The sequence below is a fragment of the Grosmannia clavigera genome (assembly GCF_000143105.1).
Source record: "Grosmannia clavigera kw1407 unplaced genomic scaffold GCSC_156, whole genome shotgun sequence".
Classification (NCBI taxonomy): Eukaryota; Fungi; Ascomycota; class Sordariomycetes; order Ophiostomatales; family Ophiostomataceae; genus Leptographium; species Leptographium clavigerum.
This window is the reverse complement of record NW_014040784.1, coordinates 421,856-439,932: the sequence shown is the minus strand read 5'-3', so window position 1 is coordinate 439,932 and position 18,077 is coordinate 421,856. Positions and strand designations below refer to the sequence as shown.

General features: G+C 51.6%; 5 protein-coding genes across 5 annotated transcripts; 3 read left to right on the top strand and 2 right to left on the bottom strand.

Moving 5' to 3' along the window:
• Positions 1-45: 45 nt before the first annotated feature.
• CMQ_2496 (taurine catabolism dioxygenase family protein) lies at positions 46-1,495 on the top strand (the record flags this gene model as incomplete). The annotated part of the gene is made up of 3 exons (XM_014316454.1): positions 46-319; positions 384-1,215; positions 1,330-1,495. The coding sequence occupies 3 exons, from the start codon at positions 46-48 to the stop codon at positions 1,493-1,495; spliced, it is 1,272 nt and encodes a 423-aa protein (XP_014171929.1).
• Positions 1,496-3,097: 1,602 nt separating this feature from the next.
• On the top strand, positions 3,098-4,150 carry CMQ_2163 (methyltransferase type 11; the record flags this gene model as incomplete). Its single annotated transcript, XM_014316121.1, has 5 exons — positions 3,098-3,141; positions 3,191-3,232; positions 3,286-3,352; positions 3,409-3,449; positions 3,655-4,150. The coding sequence occupies 5 exons, from the start codon at positions 3,098-3,100 to the stop codon at positions 4,148-4,150; spliced, it is 690 nt and encodes a 229-aa protein (XP_014171596.1).
• Positions 4,151-4,454: 304 nt separating this feature from the next.
• CMQ_2238 (dead deah box DNA helicase) lies at positions 4,455-9,460 on the bottom strand (the record flags this gene model as incomplete). The annotated part of the gene is made up of 5 exons (XM_014316196.1): positions 4,455-6,042; positions 6,102-6,575; positions 6,963-8,022; positions 8,109-9,375; positions 9,431-9,460. 5 exons carry the CDS (start codon positions 9,458-9,460, stop codon positions 4,455-4,457), a joined length of 4,419 nt encoding a protein of 1,472 aa, XP_014171671.1.
• A 2,556-nt stretch (positions 9,461-12,016) lies between these two features.
• CMQ_2213 (fungal specific transcription factor domain containing protein) lies at positions 12,017-13,834 on the bottom strand (the record flags this gene model as incomplete). The annotated part of the gene is made up of 1 exon (XM_014316171.1): positions 12,017-13,834. One exon carries the CDS (start codon positions 13,832-13,834, stop codon positions 12,017-12,019), a length of 1,818 nt encoding a protein of 605 aa, XP_014171646.1.
• A 2,038-nt stretch (positions 13,835-15,872) lies between these two features.
• On the top strand, positions 15,873-18,077 carry CMQ_2243 (pantothenate transporter; the record flags this gene model as incomplete). The annotated part of the gene is made up of 9 exons (XM_014316201.1): positions 15,873-16,043; positions 16,103-16,180; positions 16,263-16,342; positions 16,713-16,872; positions 17,047-17,098; positions 17,205-17,346; positions 17,414-17,537; positions 17,590-17,681; positions 17,753-18,077. The coding sequence occupies 9 exons, from the start codon at positions 15,873-15,875 to the stop codon at positions 18,075-18,077; spliced, it is 1,224 nt and encodes a 407-aa protein (XP_014171676.1).

Genomic DNA, 18,077 nt, shown 5'->3' with positions numbered 1-18,077 from the left:
ACTAGCGACGGAAAAAGGGAACGAGAAAATAAAACGAACAAAAGTATGGCAGCAGCTGTGATCGCATCTCAAGTCTCGCACGGCCCTCCTGGCCAGCCGGACATCAGCTACACGCCAGATCTAGAAAAGTACACGAACCGGTCGAAGAGGCGGGCAGAAACCGAAAAGCTTGGCCATGAGCTTCCTGCAGGGTTCCCGAAGAAGCTGAACTCAGACCTAGTTTGGGACCGCGACAGCCTCGCAGGGAACTACGACTGGAACTACGTACTGACTGCGGACGACATTGCAGAGATCCGCAGTGCACTGCAGCACTTCAAATGTGAGCACAGCAAGCCTTGTACGAGAAATCTGGAAAGATTATTGACGCCATTATTCTTGTGTAGCTCTCGGCAAGCCCATAAGTTTCGTCAGCCAGGAATCGTTTCCTCTACCCAATCTACATGCGATGCTCCGTGATGTATCCAGAGAGCTACACCAGGGCCACGGCTTCAAGGTCGTGCGCGGTGTGCCGGTGACTGAGCACACTCTAGAGGACAACATCATCATCTACGCGGGCATCTCGTCTCACGTAGCGCCATTGCGAGGACGCCAGGACGTGCAGTACCAGGGCAAGCCAGCAGACGTCGTGCTCGCACACATCAAAGATCTGACGGGCAAGGTGGATGCGGCCAGCATCGGTGCGCCTGCATACACGACTGAGAAGCAGGTGTTTCATACCGACGCCGGCGACGTGATCGCCCTGTTTGCGCTGGCCGAATCGGCCCACGGCGGCGAGAGCTACCTGTCCAGCAGCTATTGCGTTTACAACGAGCTAGCTGAGCGACGGCCCGACCTCATACGCACTCTCGCAGAGCCCTGGGCCTTTGACGAGTTTGGCAAGTCGGCACGCAAGTTTTCCCTGAGACCGTTGCTGCATCAGGTGCCGATATCGACTGCCCTGGACAGCAATGAGAACAATGTTTCGTCTCATGTAAACGAGAAGCCCCGCCTGGTCATACAGTATGCGCGGCGCTCCTTCACCGGTTACTGGGGCTTGCCGCGGTCTTCGGATATTCCACCCATCACTGAGGCGCAGGCGGAGGCACTCGATGCTCTCCACTTTACGGCAGAGCGCAACGCGGTGGCCCTCAATTTCCACCAAGGAGACATCCAGTATGTTAATAATCTGAGCATATTCCATACCCGGGGCGCCTTTACGGACTCTCCCGAGAAGCAGTAGGTGTTTTTTTTTCTTTTTTTTTCTTTTCTTCAGTTCCTCGTGGTCAACAACGTTCACATAGCTCGTTCTACCTTTTGAGTCTCCTTTTACTAACAGCTGCGTACCACCAGTCGCCACCTGGTCCGTCTTTGGCTTCGTGACCCAGAATACGCATGGCCAACACCGGAGGCACTGAAAGACCGCTGGGACCACCTCTACACCGGTGTGACCCCGGAGAAGTCTGTGTTTCCGCTCGAGCCAACTGTGAGAAGTGCTAGCAAGGGCAGGGCAACGTAAAACAGGTCAGAGAAAGCTAGAATCGGTCATTTCTTCAAAGGAAAAAAAGGATGCTATTAGAGCTACAAAAACTGTTCTGAAAACTCCAAGACTTGGGGTATCATACATATAACATTCTTGATCTACGCTTCTTACTGATTATATTGGTCAGATATCCACACGGCGCTTACCACGTTTGTATATATGTACAAGTCCGTGTTAAGACCCAATGTCCACGTTGTTTCCGTGCCGTGTTTTCGTCGTAATCTGTCCATAGCGGTGGCTCGCACCTGATGCATTTGCCATTGGCGCCAAGCCTTAAGAATTTGTTTTGCGGCCGCCTTAGAGGCCTGCCATTGCACGTGAAAACACCGGTAAGGCAAAAACACAGAGTTTATGCAAACATGAACTGCAAATAGTAACCCGCCGTTTTCGCATATAACAATTCGCGTGCCTTAACTTGCGTCTGGGGCCTAGTGAATCAAGCTGTTGACAGGAGTTTCTCTGGAGCAGTGGATCTACTTCAGCAGACGCAGCTTCTGTCCAGAACCTGGTATTTCAAGTCCGACCCATACACATAGCTAGTACCCAAATGGTATGATCTCCGAACGAAGGAGTGCATGTCGATACGAGGCGCGCCAGAACCACCGCTGCTTCCCAACAAGGATATTCCGTACTTGTCCTCGTACTCCGTACTCTGTACTCTGTACGTCGTACTGGGGTGGTGGACCCAAGGCTTGGACCACCTGCTCCGTACGGAGTATATAGCCTGACTTGTCAGATACCCACATCCATTCAGACCAATACCTGGACAGCGCGGGACGGATCCGTTCTCGCGTAAATAATGATGTGTCTGTTGGAGCGATAAGTTGAATCCACATGACTACCTGCAAATTTACACCAATAAGAAGTGCCGGACTGACGAACAACACACACAAATTCCTTACAACATTGCAAGGGGCCCTGTGTGCATGCATGGTCACCAAACCGCCTTCCTTGATCAGGTGTGCCTCAATGTCCGTTGCACACATCCGATGGAATGAGCCAAGTCTCGCGTGTACTCCGTATCTTCATTCAATAGTCAATCAGCCGTAAACAGGGCAGAAAGGATTGCAGCACGCTAAATAGCCAGCTAACCCTCCTATCTAGACGTAATTAATGGCAGGAGAAATATATGGTTCGCCGAGTAACGTTTTGTTTATAAGTTTGAAACACTTTCATCTCTGCGGAGTATCTTTGTTTTGTTTTGTTTGCTTCGTTTGCCTACTTTGAAGTAGGAGCCTATGAGGACGGCTTAATTTGCGACTGCACCGTGCTTGCGTTCAAGTTCTGTTGATGTCATCATGGCTGGCCAGATGACTGTGGAAGAAGAAGTGCCAGTCACGGGAACGGCTTCCTCCCCGACTGGTCCTGCCATAGAGTCACGAAGTCATCTCCGCCCCCCTCAAGTCTGGGTAGATCTGGAAGCTGATGGGGTAGGCCCTCCCCATCGAGAGAAGGCGAGGAAGAAAGAAGTAGCATGTGCTGAAGGCTTCTAGGATGACAATGACTCTGCAATGGGCAATTCGGTTTCCGGCTCCACGGATTCCCTTAGGTCGAGCATCCTTGAGTATCGCCAGATTAATGGCCGAAGATATCACCATGATTCCGGAGAGCAGTATTGGTATGTATATCCTGGGTGCTATATCTTACATTGCCACCACTAACGGAGCATAGGGGTCCTAACGATGACCGCCAAAATACGTCGCTCGATATCGGGTAAGCGTTGTGAGCCAGAAATGTACGAGCTTTATATACTAATTCTAGAACAGACACCATGCGCTCACAATGCTTATGGATGACAAGCTCTATCTTGCGCCCCTGCCAGAGCATATTGATGTAAGTTAAATCATCCACCAAAAAAGCACTGCAGCTGACACAGTGTTCTGTGATAGAAAGCAATCGACATCGGTACAGGAACTGGCATTTGGGCTATGTATGTTACCACCTCTGCCAAACTTCATTGACTTTAATTCAGCGGCTAATGAAGACAGCGATTTTGCAGATATGCATCCAGAGGCGACGGTCATCGGCACCGATATATCGCCCATCCAGCCACATTGGGTCCCGCCGAACGTTTTCTTGTACTTGCTCTCTTTTCCTTGGCCCTTTTCATGTGATCCAACTGAATGTCCTTGTAGCCAAATCGACGACTTTTCGAAGCCATGGACATTCGATGAAAATTCCGTCGACTACGTTCACGTGCGGTGGTTGTCTGGTTGCGTCCAGGACTGGACAAAGCTGTTCAAAGAGGCCTTTAGGGTGTTGAAGCCCGGTGGCTATATCGAGTCCTGTGACTTTGACAGCAATGTCAGCTCGGATGACGGCAGCGTGAATGAGAAGATGGCTCTATCACAATGGGGCCACATTTATACAGAGGGCACTAAGAAACTTGGATTTCCAATGTCCTTTCATCCTGTTGGGGAAGGCAGGCAGCATAATGGTCTTAGAGATGCTGGATTCGTCGATATTACCGAGAAATCCTACAAGGTAAGCCGGCGGCCTTGTTACATAATCATCTTACTCCTGGCTAATGGCTTTAGCTTCCACTTTCCGAATGGCCGAAAGACGAGCGGCTACATCAAGTTGGAGCATACACTCATGCCACCTTCGCCAACGATTTTGAAGGCTTCATAGGCCTAATGGCAACCCAACTCGGCTGGACTCCCACGGAGATTTCAGTATATATCGCCGTTCTGCGCCGGGAATGGCGTAACCCAAATGTGCATGCCTATTTCCCTGGCTGTGTGGCGTATGCACAGAAGCCAAAATAGCCTTACATGCAATTTGCAACTGTCATAGCGTTCTGTTGAGCCCACTAAACTCGTAGTGCACTTCCAAATATCGGAGGCCTTCTTGCCAGGTGACCTTGACTGTTCTATGGGGAGTCTCCACGAAATAGTCGCATATACAAGTATATGTGTGCATGGGCACCCTCCCATCATGCCCAGACCTTGCGAAATTTCACATCAAACTGCGCCTTCAGCTGTTTAAAGGCCGAAAGCACATTCCGGAGACGCATCTGGCTTTCATTGTCTTTGGGTCTGCTTGTGGAGATGACCGTTGCTGATTTTGTCGTAGTGGTCGAGGTGGATGAATCTGAATCCGTCTCATCCTCCCAGGAATCGGCCACCTTTTCCTTCTTCCGCTTCTCCTTGTGTAGACGTGCGACGGCCGCGGTACCAGTGTCCGCAGTAGACATCTTTTGGACGTTCTCGCCCTCATAATCCATGTCCTGCTCGTCCTGCTCATCTTCCTCGTCCCACATATCCTCATCCACTCCCAAATCATCCAATGCCACCGCATCCGGTTCCAGAAATAGGGTCAGACTGGTGACGATGGTGGCCAGAATCATGCTGAATTCCTGCAGCAAAAACCACACATCGCCTTCTCTGATGCCGTTGCCATTTTTCAGCGCACTCAGGTCACCGTGACGGAAGAAGTCGTAGATGTATGCGTTAAGAGGCACGCCGTCGGTATCATCTGGGGACACAGGAAGGTACGGCACAGACGCCTCTTGCAGGAAGACACCGGCGCGCACGGTCTCGCAGAGGTCGTGCACCGACTGAAAGTCGTCGGTAAAGCCCGACAGTGCAGCAAAGGGCGACCGCAGCTGCACGCCTCCACTGCTGCTGTGGTCACCTTGCGGTCCCACGAGGATACCTGTCAGTGGCAGGGATCGGTCGGGCTGGTCGGCCAGATGTTGGCGCACGTAGCTTTGGACGTATGTCTGGAAGATGGTCCGCGTCTTCGCGTTGTTCGCCCGCAGGATCGCAGAGGCATCCGATGGCAGCAGTGGCAGGAGGACAATGGACGACGACGGCTTGACCACGGTCGCCAGCCATGTCTGGTCCTGGTAACGGCGACAGAGCCGTCGACAGAAGAGGTGGGACAGCACGAGGACCATGGTTCGCATCACTTCGTCTGTGTTGGAGGCCCTCCCGGAAAATCCAGCACACAGCCGGTGAAAGTAGCCCTCCTGCAGCAGTGCGTGAAAGGCAAACGCGCTGTTCTCGGTGTAGTAGAGGTGGCCGACGAGGCCGGCAAAATTGAGGGGCACTCCACGAACCGAGAGCATATGGTTACGGCGCAGATACTCGATAGAAAAGCGCAGGTGGTGCTTGATGGCGTCTTGTCCAGCCGGTCCGCCCATGTACATGCGTGTCTGCGAAAAGAGCGAGCGCACGATGCAGTCGCGGGCAAAAGAACAGCGGTCCGTCTGGTGCAGCAACATGCATGTGCGCAGGATTAGCGACGTTGAGAGCGGGAAGTGGCCACGGAGATCGGGCAGCCGCGACGACAACACCTCCATGACGCGCTGGGGCGTAAAGCCATAGAAGACGACGTTGCCTAGGGTATCAAAGCCGCGGCGACCAGCACGGCCAGAGGCCTGGCGATAATTGAGGGCATTCAGATAGGTTGAGTCGCCAACAAAGACGACTGTCTTGCATGGCATGTTGATGCCTAGAGCCAGTGTTCCGGTGGCCACGACGGCGGTTAGAAAGCCTTTGCGGAAGAGCATTTCGACACTAGAATCGGATTAGAAAAGAATGTGACAGGGCGGTATATCAAGCAAATGGAAACCCACATCTGTCTATATCGACGGCTCATCCCAGCATGGTGCACACCGACACCGCGGCGGAGTCCTTCGATAAAAAAGGGCCTTATGCCGGCACCGTCGAGGCTTTTGATAATCTTCTCCAGTTCCGACGCAGGAAGCCTTGTGTGGTTCGCTAGGCTGAACTCTGCTAGCGGTGCGTTTGGGTCGAACAAGTCCCACTTGCTGACTTCCTGGTTGGCAGCCTCGCGCATGCTTTCAAATTTGGATATGTTGCCGTCATCGTCGTTTTTTTTCCCCTTTGTACTGCGGGATATTTTTGGCGCCTTCTTTGCTGTCTTGGCCTTTTGATGCTTCTCGAAGCTTGCCATGGTTTGCTTCCATTCAGTGCTGTTTTTCTTCCACGCCTTCTCAGCGCTCACAAGCCCTTCCACTATGTGCCACACCGAATATTCGCAAAGCTTGCGGTCGTACAGAAACAGCAGTGCCGGCACGGCTCCATGTCTGCGCAGGTCAGTCAACAGCTCTAAGAGCTTACTTGAAATATGGTAACCTCCTGAATTTCTTCGGAGGCCTATCGGACTAAGGTCTTTATGCACTGCTGGAAAGGGCGAGCGATGGTCATGCATCCAAGACAGCAACACCTTCTTTAGCTGAACTTCCCAGGCCACGGCGTGTTCCTTGGTTACCGATAGCTTAGAAGAGAAGAAAACGTCCGGGTTAAGCGAAGGGTCAAGCGGAAAATCTGCGGTGTGGTGCCTTTTTAAGCTGCGCCACAAAAGCACAGAGTCGCGTGGCTCGAGGCTTATGTCGTCTAAAGAATCCCTGCTTCTATTACAGTAGTTAGTATTACAAAGTACAAAATATATGAATAAGAAAGCATAAAGATACCGATCTATCAGACTCGCCACCGGATGCACAACCATAAATGGCGTTTTCTCGTTATAGCCATCAGCTTCTAAGCCAGGAATCGGCCATCGACGGCTGTCTTCAGCCGTAACGCCGGAAAATTGAAAATGTCTCGACGGCATCCAGACGTAGTTGCGTAGGTCCGAGTACCGCGAAGAGTGCGTGATCATGCGTATCTGGCGGCCTTTGGACTTCTCACAGCTAGTGAGCCAGTCCCGGAACGCATAGGGGTTTCCAACGGTAGCCGACAGCGCAATGATGGGACAGGGTGCCATCAGCACGAGCTGTTCCCACACGACTCCCTCGTCGGACTGTCCAATGCTGTGTATTTCGTCAAAAATGATCCAGCGCAGCCGCAGAGGCCACGGATTACTACCCTCCATGCTGCTAGGTGACATTAGTAGGATCTGCAGCATGTGCGGTACCGTCACCAGAACCTGGCAACCTGTCGGGTTGTTGATGCACTGGTCACGTGTTTTGATGGCCCATACCGACTTTCCACCACTGCTGCTCTGTGGGAACGTCTTGGAAAAGCGCGCCTCGATCTCGGCAGCGACTTGGTTGACCAGCGCTTTCGTTGGGGCCACATAGACGAGAACGCCGTCATTGCTCTGTTTCAGCACCTGCTTCATGGCGTAGAACGAGATAAAGGTCTTGCCTGCCGATGTTGGCGCCACCACAAACAAGCTCTGCCGCTCATCGATCGCATCCAGAACCTTGCGCTGCCATCCATCCGGCTCAAAGTTCAGCACGCGCGCATCCGGCTGCGAGTCAAAGCCTCGCTCTAGATATGGCCCACAGACTCCGAGCTGGAAAGCGGCCGGCCGAGTCACTAGACGCGCATCGTCTTTTGCCCTCTCGAGCGTGCTTATCACACGCACTGTTGCAGACCGCGATTCGAGGGGAGTGATGAGACCATCTGTGCGAACGGAAAGTGGCCCGACTGGAATCATCACCGCCTTGCACAGGTCCTGGGCGATCTGCACAGCCTCGGCAGACAGTGGCAGTCGGCTCAGCTCCTGAATCTGTGCCCATATGAGCGCTGCTATATTGGGAGCTAGTATAACGCGTCAACGATATGTATGTGCTCTTCACTATCCCAGACAAAACACGCGGAGGTTTCCTCACCGATCATTTTTAGCTTGCTGCTGCTATCGCACAGGCATTTGCCGAGGATGTTGCAGACGTGGAGCACCACGTCGGCACCGACAATGTCGCGACTCAGCGGAGACAAGTTCTGAAAGTACTTCACGGCTGCTTCATACTGCTTGAGAGTATCTTTTTCCTTCTGCAGATTCTCGTAGGCCGAGCGCCATCTCATGACAATGTTCGGAACTTGCTTGGCTTTTTGGTATTCTTGTGCCACATTCTTGTTGCTGGTCACAGCCTTTCTTTCTCTAGATTTGCCCTTGAAACTCTTTTGAACTACTGTCTGTAGCTTTTTGGGTGGTACCGCCGTGACGATGGTCTCGCGGTCGAGAATCTTGCCCGTTGCATTAGTCAAGCTGGCAGCATAGTCTCGAATCTGTGTCATGAAACGCTGGTTGCGGCGGTTGAAATAAAACATTTTCCTAGGGTCCGGTTTGTTTATCGTTGTTGCTGCCAGCTTCTTGGTATTGTGCCAATGTGTCTCTTCTTGTGAGACTTGAGTCGAATTATGGCTGCTAGCCAGAGTTTGTTCAGCATCCCAGTCTACAGGCACGGCCACATCGCCCAAAAAATCATCAAAGTCTGGGTGCTGAAACGGAAGGATGGAGCCAGTGATGATGGTAGAAGGCACTGTGAGAGCTTCAGTTGTCGGTGAGGAGGATGTACTGAGATAACCAGGCAGACAATCCTGCAGGTCGAAGCCACAGAGTGCCGAAAGACGTGTGGTCAGGTCACGAAAGTCGGAAGCCATCTTGGTCTCGCTTGTGACGCTGGATTGACCTTCCAGAACTGCCAACCACAGCCGCCCGTCCACGAGATCGTATGCATCCCAAACTACGGAGGTCGAGGTGGAACCCACGGCCACCTCCCATGGGCGTTCTCCCAAGACCTTCCGTGAGAGCTCGCAGTACACTTTGAGAAAGGACAACTCTTCATTGCTGCGTGCCACACCAGGATGCACCGGGCGGTTCGAGAGCGAGCAGTGCTTCAAAATGGCAAGATGGGCGAGAAACGCTACCACCCGCTGTTTCATCGATGAGCTGCTATCGATCTTGAGGATATCAGCGAGCACCAATATTGACACAAGCTCTCGCACCGAGCAGCGCTTTATGCCGTGCAGGAGGGCGTGAACGTCGTATGTATGGTCAGCTATTTCATCGTAGTTCGACGGTGGCAAGGGCACAGGAAGCCAGTCTCCCTTTTTAAAGGGCAGTCCACGCGTGGCAGAAAACAGAGTGCATCGGACCTGGTGTTGATTCTAAGCAGGGGGTATACTTTAAAAGGAATACTAGACGTCTTACCTCAGAGCTCTGGAATTCTATATCGTCCATTAGGGCCACTGTGTATCCCTGGGTGTTAAGACGATAGATGATACTCTGGAATGTCATGAGGCCTCCTTGGTTTTGTCCATCATTCGGTGCAGAGAAGGCTTTACTGCGATCCGACACGAAAAAGAGGCGTAGTGGGTTCTCTGCCAGATGCTGGAGGAACTTTTCACTGTCCATAGAATCAAAGCTGAAACTGGACGCCACCTGTGGATGTCGTTGAAGGTGCTCAATCAACACAGCCCGCGCAAGACGGATCTTGCAGAAGTTCGTGTCAGTGGTACAGGCCACGTCTGGGTCAGCTCGGGCGAGTTGACTGTCAAGCAACAGACCCTCATGGTCAGCGAACCAGAGCACCTGGAAATGACATTGACGCTTCTGCAGCTTGCTGAGAAAAAGCTCTACGGCATGGACGGCATGCAACAACTGGAACCCATCTAGTAGCGATAGCAATGATGCAGTGATCAGCCTGGGGGCCGAAATAGACGGAGAAAATGATAAAGGAATTAGCCTACCCTGAAAATCAACCTTGGCTTCGCCGATACAGTATACAAGCAAGGACTCCCCATGGATGGCACACAATTCCCGGCCAGCATAATCGCCTAGGACGTCCTGTCGACGGGGAATGGCATTATTATACCACGTTTCAATCTGGTCGCAATTCCTCATGTTGTCATCCATATTTATTGTCGCTCTCGTGATCAGAAGGTTGAAGTTATGTTTTGGGGGGCGGACGAGGTTGGTCAATTTGTTGTTTCGTTTGGTTGTTCGGTAACTAAAACGAAAGGAAATGGAGAAGAACAAAACTGGAAAAGTTGTGGCAGAGACAAGCTTAACAAACGAGTTCCGCTTAGCCCGACAGGAACAAATTAGGCAGCCATGCATCACACTCTCTCTGGTGTTGCCCGGTCATTGGCCATAGAGTAGAACACGAGATGAAACATGGAAGACAACAACGACGACAACCATTCGATATACAAGCCAAGCCTCCAATGGCCTACGGTTTCTACCAAGGTCACTTGGATCAAGGTCATTCGAGCAAATAGCCCCCGCATTACTCCGGTTTTGGCAATGCATCTTCAGCCCAAAGCTGAAAGGCATTTATATCTACGAATTTATGGACATCCTACGGAGTACTTTAAACTCCGTCTTTGCTTCGTAGATACGGAGTACTGGAGGTGGATATACTAGACAGACGTGATTGATCAACTCAATGCGCCAGTCTTCTTTGGGTACTCAGCTTGTCCTAACTACCGGTAACAACAATATATTTTGTTTGTCCACCAAGAGGTACGGAGTAGAAACCGAGGCACCCCTCATTGACACCCACAGATAGAAAATCCCGTGCACAATGTCCTGGGGGCAGAAACATGTAGCCTAATGGCGCTAAACTTTGATCGCCATGACGGTATAAGAGATTAGTTTCCGTCTTGTTTCTAAACACGATTCTGCTTTCATTGAAGATAAAACTATGAAAGCTATAACTCGGCCCGGCCTACGCTATTTTTACGAAATAAAAGTCGGATTTCCTTTACCTGTAGCTGATTTCTTAGCGATAATTCCGCAGAACTGGAAGGCTCTCTGACGTTGAGTAACATAAACAAAAATGCTGCAGTCGACAACCTCACGTTGATATCTAACATAAGGAAGCCTTACGCCTAGGTCGTTTTGAGTAAAAAATGCGTCGGCCGGGAATCGAACCCGGGGCCTGTCGATGGCAACGACAGATTTTACCACTAAACCACCGACGCGAAAATCGTGGGGGTTCTCCGAGGATCGAACTCGGGACCTCTCGCACCCTAAGCGAGAATCATACCACTAGACCAAGAACCCTTAGTGCGATGACGTGTCCAAGCAGACTCACGATCACAATCCCAGTTCGTGCTCCCACTGACGGCAGATCTAGCCATATGCATAACACTTTTCCACAAAGCATCGACTATTAGCAAATGACTCATAATGACGTCTCTCAGACCTCAGATAGCACATTCCATCAATATAGGAAATCTGAACTGCTAGACGTATACCGGTTTGATAAAGCCAACTTGATACTTCAATACCATGGCCGACCTGCAGCGCGCACCCTCACAAGAGACTCTGCGGGTCCCAGAGGACGAGTTTTCCGTCTACAGAGTTGTATGTGACATAGATTTACAGGTCTATGCCCCTGGGCCGATCCTTTGAGGTCTATACCTTCCCCGGGCACGCAGATGCTCTGGAGGCAGTCCATGCCGAGACCACGCGACTGACGCATTTTGAATCCGGCTCTATCTACTACTGTATATGTCGAGATACACAGGATGTCACGAAATACCACTTCTTTGAGCGGTATCGAAGCCGCAAGACGTTTGATGCACACAACGCCCAACCGATCATTCAGAAGCTGCTACAGGACAATTATTTCAACGACGTCAAGGCCGTGTTTGCAAAGCTTATTCGACTGGTTCTGGTGAAACTTTAAGAGTGTGAGGTGAAAATTAAAGTAAACTATGCTGATGAGTTTCGTCCCTTCTTGATAGTATTTACCCGATGATATAACTATATCACACGGAGGTCTGCAGCCTACATTTGCAGGAAGTCGTTCCAGAGCTCCCAGTCAAGTCCATCGCACTTCCACGACGCCACTGGTTTCCATGACATGTCGTCGGAAAGTTGCAGCGGGTCTGCTGTCCACGTGTGAACTTCTTTGTGCTGTTCCTTCCGCTGCCGCCGCTCCTGTTGCTGTTGCTGCAGTGCGATGATGAATTCTGGTGTAGATGTCTCGCCATCTTGTCGTCTGGCCACCATCCGCGCCTCCCAGGCTTCCAGCGTAAGATCGCAAAAGGCAACTGCAAATGCGGTCCCGGAGATCCACCGGCGACTCTCTTCCGTCAGAGCCACTTCCTCACACTGGCCCTGCTCCTTGTCATCAACTGCCGCCTTGGCCAGGTCGTCGCCATATTCGGCATAAAATAGTTCAACCACCCGCAATGGCCGTTCTAAAGCGTATTTGTTGCCTTCGCCACCCTCCGGCCCACCCCCGTCTGTCACGTCATCCCATCCGGTTCGCACTCGCAAAACGCTCACGACATACACAACCGCGTCCACCAATATTCGCATCACCGCGTCGGCCATCATCTGAAAGACCGCAAAGCTATTTTTAATTCGCTTCACTTGTCGGCTGGTGAAGTAGAGGTCAAGTACGCGTACAGCGTTGTGGAACACAGCATCTGCACTTTGCTGCGGAAACAAAGCTGGTGTCCTTTCTGTAGACTCCCCTGCTGAAACCACGACGCGTGGGTGCCACGACTGGAACCGGAGCTGTGCTACAGCCAGGCGGCCCATGCAGACTGTGAGCGTATGCAGTGGAATATTTGGGTCGCAGTAGCGGAGGTACTTGTGTTCAAACAGCTCCTCCAACTCATCAATGGCTGAATCTTTGGCTAGGGCCAGCTCATAGGGTGAGTGGATATTGTGTTTTCCAGCTCTCTGAGACGCAAACGTGCGCTCTGCAAACTGTCGCATCCATCGAGCCGCCTCGTACTTCATCAAGAGGTACACAATCTCTGTCGGGCCCGTGTGCTCCAATGGCGGTCCGGCCATGTCAGGATGGAGGTCAACGTCGTTGATGTTTAGTGGAAGACGCATGTGTCGTGGATCGGGTGCCGTCAGCCAATTGCAGCCACTTCCACCAGATCCACAGATGGCACCGCCGTTGGGACTGCCGACGCTTCCAAAATTACCTACACTGGCACCCTGGCGCACGATCTGCCACCATAGCCGCAGACGCATCTCACGCTCAAAGAAAGTAATTTGGCCGTAGCTTTTTCCATTTCTGCCATCAGTCTTCTCCTTGTTGTCGTACGATATGCTCGTCTCACGGTGCAGACCGAGCTTCATCCCAATGTGCGTAGCCACTGCTGTCATTGTGCTGGACAGCTCTACATCGAGCTCTCCTAAAAGATACAGTGTAAATGCCCGCAGGACGTCAGTATGTCTCGTAGTCAAGAGGCCGGCCGCCAGAAGTGCCTGGGCGCCGCCAGTCCGATACTGCCGCAGCACTTCGAACTTAGAGGGTGGTTTTGGTGGCACGCGTCCGTCACCATTCGGTGCAGAGAACATCTCGGAATAGTCCTTGGGTGACATAGAAATCACGGCCAGTGAGTAGACAGCAAAAAGAAGGGCTGAAGTGGCCGGCGGTGCATGATTGGCATCCCAGCTAGCCTCAACAATCATCTGGTGCGTTGTTGGAACGTGGACGATCCGCATCAGTGGATTGACATTGTCGACAAAGACCTGCCACAGCCGCAGGATAACACGCGGCTCTGGGTGTGCCACGGGTACCCAGCCAGTTATTCCGAAAAGTCCTGCTAGGTCGTATGGAGCAGCTGGGTCATTCATGTTTTTGCCGTCCTCGGTGTCTTCTACATCTCCGATTGTGCGTCCGTTTCTCGACTGTCCGACTGGTCGGCGAAAGACACCTGACACAGCTGGGTTCCGGAGCTTTCTTTAGGGTTGGTCAAGGCCAATCGAAGATCGGACGGAGAGAGGTGACTTACCTCGACAGACAGAGACAGCCATAGGTTTAGTTCCCTGTGTGCCGAGTCTGGCTGCAAATTTGGGGCTAACGATGCTTGTAACTCCGTTGCCTCATCTGCCATTCTACTTTGCTCGCTTTCAGCTTCTGTCACTGATGACGGGGTCAGAATCCCGTTTTGGATTGTCTCCTGTGCTGGTAGCAACTTCGCCACCCACGGTGAAGTGATCCACACGTGCGCTGCCTCGTCGACCTCTTGATGTGAGTCCGCATCGCGCACCGAGAGGCTTCTGGTTTGTGAATTCAGTAGGCCCAACTGCTGTTTTATCGAGGTTTTTGGGAGGCTGACGTTGTTTTCCCGCAGCAGAGCTTCACACTGGCGCAGTCGTTGTAACAGGCCCGCATCCAGTGAGGTGGTTGGCACTGTCGCCAGCGCACTTGTCGTTGTCTGTCGTGCAAGATACCGGGGATGTCGCTGAGCTGGAGTGGGCTCTATATATACACATTCGTGTCTTTTACTTCCTTGCTGTTGGAGATTGCGGCCGCGTCGCCTAGCCTTCTGTGTTTGCACATTACAATTGGCGCATGGTTGCCGCCGGTCGCAGCGGATCTTGCGCCGAGCACACGCAACGCAGGCGTGTTTCTGAGTTCTTGTTGAGCTGTTCGTAGTCTCTAAGTCAATATTGAATGTATAGATCGTACAAAGATGACAGCTTGAGAAATCAAATGCATGGAGAAGAGCGAGCAAGCAGATAAAAACGGCAAGAGCAGTCGCCAGAAAGGGATATTTCGGGCCCGCGACTACCTAATCGGGCAAGCGCGGGCCCGAAATTCCCGGGGGAAAGTTGAGAGGATTAGTCATCCGGTGATGTCTGCAGCTTTGCAACAATGTCACAAGGCACGATTAAATTAGCCCATAACCACCAGAGAGCTATTATATCAGTCGGAGTTGATTAAACAGAGCCAAGAAGTGAATGTTGTCCCAATGTGGCCCGGCCGAGGACCGGCCGAGTAATGCGGCCACAGGGCGGGAGAGCGTCATGTAGAGGTTTCAGTCCTCGGATGCAGAAGCTTGGAATTCCTTTGTGGTCCAGACAGCGACCACGAACGTTCTACTGTCACGTAGGTTGATGGGGCGATATTGTGGTAGAGGATGCTCTTACTCCCGTCCCGGCCTAGAAGGGCCGATTCGTCACCACTGCGTCGCATTTACGATAGGGTGTATTCACGATTCTCTACGCCACGCTTTCGATGTTTTGCAGCATTGTATCTTACCTTTAAAAAGACGGGTGGCCAGATGGCCCGATATCTGTAAGCTAGAGGCGGTTGCCGACGTTGCACCGCTTATGGCGCAAATATAAGTGGGCAGCACGTTACCTGCACAGTGATGTCGCGATAGCCGTTGTGCAAATCCACGGCTATATTAAGCCAAAGTATTGGTTGTCTACGGCGATACCATATAACGTATACTCCCTTAACGGACCAAACTGGATGCTGTAGCTACAACTAGTTGGTTTGCTTGTAGCAATGACTGGAGAGAACTCCAACTCTGTACTTCGTAAGCAGTTATAGTTTGCATACTCTTACGTGGGGGTGAAAACATAGTGGTAGTTACTTGGTCACACTAGAGGATCACGTCTTTACACCACGCCTTGATGTCATCTTTGGACTGGTGTTGGCGGGGTGGACGCACGTTGAGTTTGGGCTATTATTCGAAGGGAATTTGTACTTTGCAATTTAGTTGCGGCTAACGATATATGCAAACAGAGCTACACGCATAAGTATTATATATAATGCGAGAGGTAGGGTTGGAATGCACCGGTAATCAAGCAAAGATAAGCTCTGTATCACTGGCATTTATGTGCGATCGTAAAGAGATCCCGTTTTCTTTGCAATCAAAAAATGGCCAGCCTAGTCAAAGAGACTGCCGTGACAGGCATCAATGCCACGGCCAGTGACGAAAAGGTCGACGTGACTCGGGCCCATGAGACGGGTTCAGAGAAAGGTCGAACGGGGCCGGCAGATCGGCGCGGTGCGACAGGTGAGATCAGCGCAAAGGAAGAGCGTGCATTTGTGAGTACAGCGAGAGCCGACAAATCGGGTCCACGGAACTGACAGCAGTAACGTCGCAGGTGTGGCGGCTCGACCTGGGACTTCTGGTGGTAGGCTTTTTGGGCTACACATTCAAGTATCTTGACCAGACAAACATTGTAAGTGGGCGAGGGTTTCTTTGGTGCCTAGTTATCAATCTTCTGTCCTATCCAAGGTCTTTTTGGCTTACAACCATTGCAGAGCAACGCATATGTTTCTGGCATGAAAGAGGAACTGCATCTGGAAGGAGACGAGCTTAACTACTTTACGACCTACTTCAAGTGAGTTGTCTTGTCTAGACTTACGAGCTTTCTGTGGTTGCTGACAGACTCCTAGCATTGGATACATTGTCATGCTCTATCCATCGTGCATCATCGTCTCCCATTTCGGTCCCCACCGTTGGCTGCCGGCATGTGAGGTGATGTGGGGTATTCTGACCTGTTGCCTGTCACTATCCAAGTCGGCCAAGACAGTAAGACTCAGCCCAGCGAGCGTGAGGAGAAGAGAGCATTGACTGTCTGCAGGTGTATGGCCTCCGTTTCCTCATCGGCCTTTTTGAGGGAAGTGCCTGGCCTGGCTACATCACCATCATCAAGTACGCTGGCTAGCTAATGATCTACAAAATGGAATGAGCTGACACGATTTCCGTAGCCAATGGTACCTTCCGGACGAGATTGCATTGCGCATGAGCATCTACAACGTCGCCCAGCCAACTGGAGCGATGCTCTCTGGGGCTATGCAAGGCTCATTGGCGACAAACCTCGATGGCATCCTGGGTCGGTCAGGCTGGCGATGGGCATTTATTATCAATGTATGTTTGGTTGCCCGGAGGAGATTTCCCACGAACAAAGAATATATGCTGATCTCCACTTTGTTCGTAGGGTGTTTGCACCATTTTCGTGGCCCTGTTGGCGTTTGCTGTTCTTCCTGGATATGTACGCTTGGTTTAGACAGTACATACAGACGCCAGACTAATGAACTGCAGCCCGAACGTCAGAATCCCCTATCTAAATACTACATGAAGCCTCGCCACATAGGTATGTCTTGCTCTGCTCTTTCAACCTTTGCAAATAGTAATATTTGAAGAAATTGCGCTTGCACGGGCACGTCGTGTCGGTCGCAGAGCGCAAAAGGGCATTACAGTCAAGAGCTTTTTGCGCTGCTTTTCTTTCTGGCAACTGTGGCTGGTTGCTATCGCCTGGCCGATTGGTGGCAACACGACACCATCTGGATACTTCAACCTGTGGCTGAAATCACTGAAGAACCCAGACGGGACGAAGAAATAGTGAGTTCCATAGCTGTCAACTCGACTTATGTGGCCGGTCTCCCGCTTCCTTTCACTGACAATGCAGTTCTGTCGGCATGCTGAACTATCTACCTATCATTGGGCAGGCAGTGCAGTTTGTGGCCGAGATTTTGTTCAATGGCTTCAGCGACCTTCTGGGCGCACGACTGCCGTTTCTGCTCCTACATTCAGTGTGTAGCACCTGTTCCATTTCGTGGATTAACCTCTAACTGGAAGATTTAGGCAATCAGCATCACGTCACTCATAATCCTGATTATCCGGCCAAGCAACCATCACTCTTACATGGCCGGCTGGTATCTCAACTACGTAGGAGGGTGAGTTCGATCTTCAATAGTCCCGTGCAGGGCCATCCTTGAGAACGTCGGCTGATAAACCTCTCCCCAAGTGTCTCCACTATGCTCCTCTGCTCCTGGGCAGCCACGCATCTACAGAGCGAGCCGGAAGTACGCACGGTACTCTTTGCAAGTGGCACGATTCTGGCATACCTGCTCAGCGCCTTTGTGCCGCTGGCCGCATACCCAGCAAAACAAGCGCCCAATTGGCACATTGGAGCCAAGCTGTATTTAGGCTTTGCGGTGGCGTCTACGATCCTCTTTATCGTTATACACTTTGCCTTTCGATACGAAAAGACGCGGCAGGCGTCAATAGTGCCAGCTACGGACGGTACTGGGCTACATCACGAAGGGCTAGGGCTAGAACCGAAAGAATGA